At 35.8% G+C, this 10,951-nt stretch overlaps 2 protein-coding genes across 2 annotated transcripts in view; one reads left to right on the top strand and one right to left on the bottom strand.

The window, feature by feature from the left end:
• The first annotated feature begins 1,022 nt into the window (after positions 1-1,022).
• On the top strand, positions 1,023-1,376 carry LOC104274455 (chromosome unknown open reading frame, human C15orf65). The gene has a single exon (XM_009870095.1). It carries the CDS (start codon positions 1,023-1,025, stop codon positions 1,374-1,376), a length of 354 nt encoding a protein of 117 aa, XP_009868397.1.
• A 2,634-nt stretch (positions 1,377-4,010) lies between these two features.
• DYX1C1 (dyslexia susceptibility 1 candidate 1) overlaps positions 4,011-10,951 on the bottom strand; it is a gene marked incomplete at its 5' end in the record, with an annotated part of 7,339 nt that continues 398 nt past the window's right edge. The window contains 8 exons of the mRNA XM_009870096.1: positions 4,011-4,120; positions 5,512-5,617; positions 6,703-6,856; positions 7,065-7,174; positions 7,817-7,962; positions 8,756-8,993; positions 10,008-10,141; positions 10,546-10,693. Coding sequence (XP_009868398.1) covers positions 4,011-4,120; positions 5,512-5,617; positions 6,703-6,856; positions 7,065-7,174; positions 7,817-7,962; positions 8,756-8,993; positions 10,008-10,141; positions 10,546-10,693 — 1,146 coding nt within the window. The remainder of the gene's footprint in view (positions 4,121-5,511; positions 5,618-6,702; positions 6,857-7,064; positions 7,175-7,816; positions 7,963-8,755; positions 8,994-10,007; positions 10,142-10,545; positions 10,694-10,951) is intronic.

The following is a 10,951-nucleotide window of genomic DNA, read 5'->3' as shown; positions in this document are numbered from 1 at the left end:
GGCTTGGTATATGGACTACAAGTATTTTATCCTTCTAGTTTTGGACAGGTGGAAAACCTCTCGATAACTGTGAATTAACTAATCTGGAGAGTTTCCCAACAGCACAGGCTTGGAACCAGGCGCCTGCCGCATCGCTGTCGAAGAGAAGCCGTCCCTCCGTGACTGGGGGTAAGGCAGCTCCTGCACCGACCGCGCACCCAGACCAGGTCCCATGAACGGGCGCTGCACAAGCAGAGCCAGTCCGTAACCCCAGAGATCTGGGCCCCAACAGTGCTCTGATATCAGTGCAAAAAATTATCCTGAGACAACAACCAAGTCAACATTTCTTACTTCAATGTAGCTAAGCAATCAACAATTTGAATGTTTTCATCATCTCTTACTTGCACCTCGGAAGAACAGCAGGTTTGAATGGCTCACTCTGCAAAAACACGGGAGGTGCCTTATTCAGTGCAGTTTTGCTGCGTGCTCATCAACACAGCATTAGGGCACTTTCCATGAACACATCAAGAAAGAGCTGTCAAGTTCATTTGCTCCCTACAAAGAAAAGAAAATTAAAAATGCATGCATGTGAACATCAGTGAGGAAGTACGGTGGGAGGTTTGTTTAGGGCTCTATTTTAGCATACATACTTCTACATATTAGAAAAGTCAACACCAAAACCAACCATCCGCAGAGCATCACTACGTTCTTACTCTCATTCGTATTTTACTATCCATACTATTCTCTGCCGCACATACTGAGATATTTTCTATGCTCAAGATTATCACTAATGCAGAAACTGATGCAAATTCCAGTTTTCACTATACTTCATAGTCAACATGAGTCCGTTTATCACTGTCTGCAGTTTACTAAATAAGGTCAAAAGTCTGCAGCGTTAAGTTCCTCACTCTCCGCCGTACATGCATTTCAATACACATCTTGAGCAACATTTGCTCTGACCACAAACATTGAACAAGTTGCAATACTTTGCCGTGTTATTTGAAGGAATTAATTACAATCTGTCTCCTTAGCAGAAAAAGAAGATGACTTCTGCTGAGAAACTGCCATCAAGTCCAAACACGGAGCAAAACCAACCTTCTCATCCGCCTCTCTGTGTAAATCCTGGCAACCCAGTGTTCTCCTGTGTGCTGGACCCCAAAACACTCACGACCAATGGTTCTTGGACAAAGCCTCAGGTTTTACTGTTTAAAACAACTTCAAGTGAATATGGTGCTATACCACCTATCTCACAGATGTTACCCTGTACTTACCACCCAGTGGATCAAACCTTCTCAAAATACTTACTCACTTTTGGGACATTTCAAGACAACGGTTTAAACACTGCTATCGACAGAAGCAGGGTATACGACTACCCCAATTTCCAGCATACTCTGTAAAAATGCATCTCCATCTTTTTGTCATAGACTTAGACTAGACACCTAGCTTTAAGAAAAAAATCTGTTATTTCAGTCATGGGAATAACTGTTGGTTTTGCTAGGTTGAACATGATGTATCTAAAAGGATGTAGCTCACCTGATGATATACTTCTCTCAGTCAGACTTAAACTCATACAAATAAAACTTTCACAACTGGTATAAATGTGGAACTCTAATTTTATAGAAAGAGTTAAAAGCAAAAGATACTGACCTGAAGGTTTATTTGTTTTAATTAAAATATTTTCTGATCTTAAAACTTAAAGACAGTCTCCACATTCCTATGTCTCAGGACACTAATACCAACATAATGCATATGACTTTGTTACAGTGTACACACCATCAGCTCAGGTATTTAAGTCAGAAGTTTAACGTCCATTTGCTGGCAATATAATCAGATGAAACAGGTAGATACTGTTCATGACACCAAGCATGCTTGCTTCTCTTAATCTTTAGAGAGGGCACTGTTTCTATTTCATATTGGTAGATATTAAACTGTCTTTATCTTGACCCACAAGTTTTCTCACTACATCAAAAATAGCCTTGAGCAGCTGTAACAAATCACTACAATACAAATAGCCTAAAGCCATGTATACAGATTGTTCTCATAGGCTCTGGAACCAAACCAGACAACACAGAACACACAACCAGTGTCTGCTTCTTTGCATTCTCCTTTTCCCATTGCCACTGTCTCTCCTCTTTAACCCTCGTTTCCACTCAGAAAATAACCATATTTTGGCAAGTATACCATTATACTCAACAGAGGCACACTAAAGCTCCTGCACCGCTCTCCTCCCAACTCCTGTAAATACAGTATCCTCACGTCCTTCCATTGCAATGCAGTAGGTGTCTGCAGGAAAGAAGGAACACAGCTACCCCAGACATTTCTGACTCACCTCAGCACTCCTCTCAAGGTTCAAGGAACTAGAAGAAACACCTGCCACAGGATAACAAAAATAAGAATTTACAAAAAAATAATTTTCTTCTAAAGACAGAAATCCATCATAAACAGTATTCAGAAAACAGAGTGACATGGAAATTTCACAAGTTACTAAAACTGCTACTGAAAGGAGAGTAGTCAAAATGGTCACAATTTGGATAGAACGTCTAAAAAAACCAAAAACAATTCAAATCCAGTGTTTCATGTTGTCAAAGTATGCTGGTTTTGGCAGGGGTAGACTTATTTTTCTTCACAGTAGCTAGGAGGGGGCTGCATTTTGGATTTGTGCTGGACACTGTTGATAACACGGGGATGTTTTAATTACTGAGAGCAGGGCTCCCACAGAGTCAAGGCCTTTCCTGCTCCTCACCCCACCCCACCATCTCCCCTGGAGGTAGCTGAACACCTGCCTGTCCATAGGAAGTAGTGAATTAGATCCTCATTTTGTTTTGCTTGTGTGCACAGCTTTTGCTTTGCCTATTAAACTGTCTTTATCTTGACCCACAAGTTTTCTCACTTCTACATTTCCAATTCTCTCCCTCATCCCACCAGAGTTAACCACAACAAACGGTAATACAAATGCTAACATGCATATATGCATATAAACTATACAATTTTATATTACGTTCTTCCACTATCCAAAACAACAGGTGTAGGACTTCAAAGCACAGTGTCATGCTTCATACCATTTTATAAAACTTGTAACCTTATCAGGATGGTCCCTTTTTTTGAGTCTTTAATCACACCAGTATTTCTGAGATACTGATCAATGTCAGAAGAGTTCAAATTAAAATACCAACTCAAGAAACATATATATCCTCATGTAAATAACAATGGGTTTGACTTAAAATATGCTTTACAGCTACACTGTTAGATTAGTAATTGTAGTAGGATGGAAGAAAATGTTTTCATTGACAGAACAATTTATCACAGAATTAATTTACCATTACACTACAATACCACACTACAGGTTTATAATATTTCCAATTAACATTATTTTTTAAGCTCAAACTAATGTTGCAAAACAGTCTGAAAATATTCAGTATAAATTAATTACTTAATGTAAAAATAATGTTCTGCATCACATAAAATCTACCTCTATGCTTCCATATGGAGGTTCTCCAAATTGGATGCCTGAACCAGAGTATCTAAATTCACTTAGTTCCAGTTGTGCCAAACACTATGAACACTAAGGAAAGGGGAATGCATGTAACCACAACCATTTAACACATAACTGTTTCAGCTTTAGTGGAGAACAGAAAGATAAGTTAAGTAAGTGTTGACTATATGGCGCTACTGAAGTTGTTTGAAAATCCATTGTATAGATTCAGTAGATATTTCCAGACAAATATTTCACTTAGTTACGAAGAAATTTAAATCAAGTATCAAAAACATGTTTTAATACTTCGCCCAACAAAATTTCAAAGAAAGCTAAACCAACTTTGTATCAACATTATATAAAATATAACTAACCATATTTGTTATAATGCTCTACTTTCCAAAAATTTTAATTCATAAACTCAATCTTTTACCAAGTATGTATGTGATCTGTCTGAAACAGAAGAACATCTAGCTATCAACATACTGAAGAGAATTAAGATTTCTTCTGATGCCCTCAGAAGGCATCCCTCTCAAAAAGTTGGGGGGCTTTGTTTATTTTAAGAATCTTGCATTCTTCCTTGAATTAGGTGCCGGATTTTCTCAGCATCTTCTTCTATAGTTTTATTTTCACGATCAATCTTGAGAGCTGCTTCATAATCCAGGAGACCTAATGTAGACACATTAATAAGAATGTCAATCAATAATGCAAGAGCAGCCTCTTTAGCAACTAACTGGAAATAACTGGTCCCGAGTCCTATGCACTAAGTATCGACCTTGAGTTTTGCTATTGAGCAAGGTGGAATCAGAACGAATTAGGTTTACATTTTTCAGTAAATAAATTTATATTTTGTTTACGTTATTTTACAAAACATTTTAGTAGAAACACTCTACTAGATAAACATTTCATTCACATGCATATACACATATATATATGCAGGCATGCATGAGGGGACTGTTCGAAAGTGTTTTGCAGAAGACAGAAAAATTGAATGACAATTAAAATTAATGAAAAAAGAAAGAAATAAGACATGAACTGTAAATACTGGATCTGAGGGGAAAAAAAAGTAAACCATGAGTACAGGAAGTAAAATACAATCTTGTTTAATTGCCTTTTTTATCAGGTTTCCAAGTGTAAATGAAGCTGTAAGGGGATGGCAAAGGGATCCATAGGTAGAAAATGGTAACCAGTGTGAAAAGCTTAGCATTTCAACACTGACACTCTGATTACTCTTCACTTTCTACTATTGACTTTCACTTTTAAATTTGCCTTACAAAACTAAACTGATACTCTTAGGAAACTCAGTAGAGATACGGTTAATTCAGATATTTTCACACAAATCATACATGCTTGATAAAACATTTTGCCCATCAATATGGGTTTCATACACCATTTTACAAAGATATGTTCCTAAGCATTTCACAAGCAAGTATTTTAGAAATATTTCTGGTTATTTTATGCTAATTTGTTCCACAGTTGCAAATACTCTTAAATATAACCTCAAAACCAATAAAACGTTGCTTAATGAACATCTAAACTAGTGCAACCTAGTTTCCTAATGGTTTGCATCCCACATTTGAATGCGTTACCTTATCTTTGACCCCGCATTTGTTCCTCAAAACTTTCAACCTAAATATAAGGAAATACTTCCTTACTGTGAGGATGATGGAAGACTGGCACAGGCTGCCCAGAGAGGCTGTGGAGTCTCCATCTCTGGAGACTTTCAAAACCCACCTGGATGCATTCCTGTATGGTCTGCTCCAGGTGATCCTCCTGCTCTGGCAGGAGGTTGGACTAGATGATCTTCAGAGATCCCTTCCAACCCCTAACATTCAGTGATTTTTGAATTGGAATTGCAATTAGCCAGTAAATTTAGAATATGTAAATAAATAAGGAACATGATATAAAGGTCTATAACAAAAAAGAAATAGATTGTACCAGTCTTCTTTAATGCCCCTCCTGAAAAAATAAAGGTGTGAGCAGTCTTCATTGAGCCAAAAAGAATGACTTGTATGCCACTATAAATCTGTGTGCACGTTTTCACAAAATCAAGGTCTCACCTTCAGTATATAACTCCAGCTGACAAAATGCTGTTCCACGTCTCACATATGCTTTTACTCGAGCACTCTCATTATCAGGAACAGGTGGTGTCAGCAGTTCTAGTGCCTTTACAAATGAAAACACCCAAAATGTTTAGAGGTAGATTTTCCATAATTTTGGCTTTTTCCTCATCTGCACACACTCACCTAATCATTATTATTATAGAGTAACGAAATTATTCAAATAGAAATATGAAATAACTATTAAAATTTAACCATGACTGGCTTGTGGATCCAGTCATTAAGACTTGTATTCGCCACCCCACAGTTTGCTAAAGACAGTTTCACTGCCACAGGTAAAAACTGACAAATACAGTATTAAATGTTCACATACACAAACTCATAAAAACAACAGTCAGATATTGTATTCTATTTTCGTACATGATATTACATACCATGCTACACAAAAAAAAAGAGCAGCCCTAAAGAAGAATAGGTATTGTAGTAGTAGTAACTAGAAAAAACAAGTTTCAAGACTCAAAAATTTATTTAAAAAATAGTAATTCTGGGAAATTTTTCTCCAAATTATTCAGATGCCATTTGAGATCACTCATCTCTCACTACTCAAATAGGCTGCTAAAACATCAAGATGATACAGGTCTTCTTTAAAAATGTCTGGTTTGTTGGGTTTTATTATGGTAATCTTCTCATGACCAACCCTTTAAGTTTCTTTTCCACCAAACAAAGAACACCACAACATAATACAAAAGGTATCTGTGGTTTGTTGAGGTTTTTTTGCTCGAAGTTGTCTTTTTTTTCAAGTGTATATATTGCTACAATATTTTACCTGTAAAGAAATATGTACTGAGTCAACATATGGCCATTAATCCTAAATGTGTAGCAGCATGGTTTGGGGTTTTTTTTTTGGTGTGATGGAATCACAGAATCATTTAGATTGGAAAAGATCTTTAAGATCATCAAGTCCAAGCATTAACCTAGCACTGCCAAAAGTTTAATTTAAATTTCTGGAAGTTGATTAATCAATCACTATAAAATTTAAATACTCACACCACAGCTTCAATGTATCAATTTTGAATTTAAAAATTTTGAATTGAATTAGTAAGTATTTACTGATTTGCTTGAAACAGAAGTACACAGTAATAAATCCCAATCATGTAGAAGATGACAGCCGGAGAACCAATATATTTTTACCTTAGAGGAATCTTCAATAGCTTTATGGAAATTTCTCAGTTTAAGGTGGCAAGCAGCACGATTCAGATACAGCAGGGGGAGACGATTGTTTAGCCGTACTGCAAGGTTATACACGTTTACAGCTGCAAGGTAGTTTCCTGTTGCAAACATTTTGCTAAGTATAAAACAAAAAGTGAAACACACACTGTAAACAAGGTGACAAATCACAGAATAAATACCTATTTATTGTTAACAACTAATTTTCCAGGAATTAAAATTTTAGCAACTTCTCCTTGGGAATGGCTATTTAAAGCAGACACATGCTACAGACCTAATATTTCACTTAAACTTTCACTTCCATCTTCAAATGGAATCTGACTTACTTTCCTTTGTCCTTCAGCCAATCTGGATTTTTCTCCTCTTCTTTTAAATCTTCCAGCTCAGACAAATCAGCATTTACTGTTCTTCGAGCTTCTGCTTGTTTACACAGCCACTATAATAAATATACATGTGCAAGTATTGTTTCTGAAGGAAAATTCAAATCCGAAAAAGGATTTTTCTTTCATGTCTTTACTCACTCCTATAAAAAGAATTCTATTTGCCACCTATGCTGAACAGAGAGAAATAACTAATAATGTCAGATATAAAAACTTCCAAGTTTCCCCAAATATGTTATTACTGTGTGAGAAGTAAGGTTACTGCATCACTAATACATTTTTGTTTGTTTGCTTGTTTTGGAACTTCCAAAATGGTTCTTTTGTGTTCATTCAATAGAGCTCAAAACAGCTAACTGTGAGCTGCTTTTTAAGAAGACAGAACCTAAAGAATGTTAAATGTAAGAGTAAAGACATTGCAAATTTTGTAATTCAAGGAACTCAATTAATATTGCTGTCTTTTTTTTCCCCTCCCAGAAAAAGGAGCACGCCACTTATTAATCTGCACAATCACATGCTTGGTGAAAATAGCTTTTATATAAAGGTCCTTCTTTAAATCCTAATTTAATTAAGACTGTCTTCCTTGGCAGAGAAGAACATTGCACAGGTAACATTTTTTCAACTTACTGAATACATAGTAAAAAAGTCACCACCTTGGAAGACAGTAGAAGCACCATACTAAAACAGAGAGCAACCCTTACCTCCTCCTCCTCTGCAACACAAGATTCTCGCAGAGGTGTAGGAAAAACTCGTGATGTAAAGTTGATTTTAATGGTAACAGCAGATCGAGGAGCTGGTAACTGTTCGTCCTTCAAATTTTCTGAAAACATACTATTGGAACCATGACCTATGAAAAGAATTGGAGTATTTGAAATTAAAAACAAAGTAAAAGAGATTTTTCTGTTTTTCTACCAAAGTCCAAAGGATACCTAATTCAGAAATTCTGCACATTAGAACTAAACCTCTAATCGCTTGAGAAACATTTAGACTTGTTCCTTTGAAGGGAAGGTTCAAAATATGTTTGTTCTTGCTGTATCATGACATCTATTCTCTCTCACAAATGAACTTACACTCCTTTTACACCACTATCTCTGTCACTTATACTATTCTTTGACAGGGCAATGGCAAGAGCTAAAGCTAACCTTACCAAAATAAACAAACCAACTAAAAATTAAGTATTTTCTGTTCGTTTAGTTCCCTGAATTGACCCTCTGTGGAGCCAAGACATGGGATGGAGTGAAAAGATATCCCATGTTTCTATGAATACCAGCAGTTAGGCAACTTAGGGTAACGTCAACTCCACGCTGACAAAGTCTGCATTACACTGTCACAAAGGCTTTCTGGTTTATTTTCTAAAGCTTAGAACAAAACGTGCCCTTATATTTCCAAAGACTTAAACGACCGCTAAGAACTCACATGCTCTAGCTCAATAAATTGCATGCAAAAAAAGAATCAGGCATCGAGAGGCGTCCCTGCCCACGACAGGGAGGCTGGACTAGATGATCTCTAAGGTCCCTTCCAGCCTAGGCCATTCTATGCTTCTATGGTGAAGACAAAGATAAATGATGAATAAGAAATATCTAGAAATAAAGTTATACCTATACATTAAAGAATGATAGAATACACTTCAATAACACAACCTTTAGTAGGTTTAAGTCTGGTCTTAGAAGTTCCTTCATTAGGAATCCTAGTGTTGTTAATTTTTTCCTTTTTCTTCTCACTGAATTGCTCTACTCGATGTAGTGCCCCTTCTTTTTGTATCCTGTTTTGTTTCTCGGCATCACTTTGCTGTTTTTTCCATAACTCCAACTCCTCAGTGACCTTCTGCCGCTCCTTCTCTTTCAGATCTTCAATTCTTTTTCTTTCTGCTTCTTCTAGCTGTTTGAATGATAAACCTGAGACATGTAACACCTGATAATAGTAAGCTGATTAAGTAAAAGTTACCGTTATTTTCCCAGTTTCATAACCCAAGCATAGCATCATCATTAACGTGATTGTACAGAGTTATGAAAGATCCTTAAAAATTATTGGGAGAGTAAAGATTTCTGATTAGCTTTTAAAAGTAACAGCTTTTAATTATTTTACTACCACCACTAAGGTAGCATCCAGAAACATTCAGAAGTAAGTTTTACTTGAAAACAATTAAAATCCTAGCCATATTCCAATGCAGATCTCTGGAATAACCAGAAATGTAAAATATATGTCTTCATTTTAACACACTATTTCTTGTTTCTCCTCTTTTCTTTGAGATTATTACACAGAATAGGTAAAACATTGCTACTAAGGAAGTCAAAAACTACAGTTAATTTTGCTCCAAACTACATATGCATCTTCAAATTTCATTGTAGACTTTAAAAAAATCATTTTAAATGCAAATGAACTGACGAGACATTTTATACACATAAAAATTCTGAAGGATGTATCCTAAAAAAACACATAAAATGCAGAACAACAGACACACACACACAAAAGTTAATGAATGGCAAGTCTGACATAAAATATAATGATCAATAAATACTATTTTTAAAAAACCCAAACAGTATTTGTGACAGTGCTAAATGACTAAAGACTTGCACTAATGCAAAGGCCACAAAAGATTACAGTTTTGCCACACTACTGTAGTCTTCTTTCAACGAACAAAGACCTGGGCTCCTCACCAAAAATTATTAGCATTACTAATGGAAAATGGAAATTTCTACATATTGTTTTCTGTATCATTTTCCTATTTGGTAATAGATATGTTTTAAGTACAAAGAATTAATAAAGCTCTCCACCGCTGTAACAGAAATCGGTAGTTTTCAGATTTTTTAAGTTACATTTAACCAAGGAGCTGCCAAATTAGTTGGTAGCTGTTTACATGTATACGTCCTGTAGACTACCTTCTAAGTTTACCTTCATTGTGGCCTCCAAAGCATATTTTTTGTGTTCCTGTTTTGTAACTTTTTTTGCTTCTGTCTCTTCTTTTGCCTTTTCATGGGCTTTTAGAACAGCATTCTCTCTCAGATATTGCAGCTTCTCCTTGTTAGCTTAAAAAACCAAAAACTATTTTAGCAATTTAGGCCTGAAGTTCTACCGTTACGTACCTTATTCATAAAAACAGGACTCCTTTTGCTACTTTGTCTGGGAAAATACAACATGGTTCAAATTTCACAAAGCAGTCTCTATCGAGCCCATCTCTAAAAAAGGAATAATAAGATTCACTTACACACAAAATATAAGTTTTACAAGAAGCATTTTGTTTTGTGTACAGTAGAGCCAGTAGATGTTCTCTGTGTTTTCATATATTTTCTATTTCTTGACAACGAACAACAAGGTTTGACTTAGCAGATACCTAGCTGAATAAGTTTCACATTGCTTATCATAGTTTGTAAAGTCTTGGCACAGTTTGGGTTTCTTACATGCAATCTACTTTTCACAGTACAGAACTCACCATTTGCTAGAGTGAGGGAATCCCACATAGCCGCTTCCTTTTTATACAAAGTGAAGAAAATTACTCCATTTCCAATCTTTGCCGTGCTGTTTGTGTCATCAATAGGAGCATATAAAAATGCTTCAAACAAAAAGGGAGGGACGCATACCTATAAAAACATAATTACTCTGTACTACTATTTACAATTTTTAATTAAATATCATATATTCAAAATACTTAATACAAGCATGCAGTAAACCTCAAGAAACACCTGCTAATGACAAATTTATTTGCACAATATCCAGTATGGTGGTTATATATTCCATTAGACCAGACAAAAGAGACGGAAAAAGTTTTTTCTTCAGCACAGCAACTGAAGCTGTTGACCTCCAATTTAGAATTGTTATTCATAATATAAGCAGATGCA

This window comes from Apaloderma vittatum, unplaced genomic scaffold (genome assembly GCF_000703405.1).
Source record: "Apaloderma vittatum isolate BGI_N311 unplaced genomic scaffold, ASM70340v1 scaffold22505, whole genome shotgun sequence".
NCBI classification, from domain to species: domain Eukaryota; kingdom Metazoa; phylum Chordata; class Aves; order Trogoniformes; family Trogonidae; genus Apaloderma; species Apaloderma vittatum.
The sequence above is the reverse complement of the archived record's forward strand: the minus strand, read 5'-3'. Positions and strand labels throughout refer to the sequence as shown.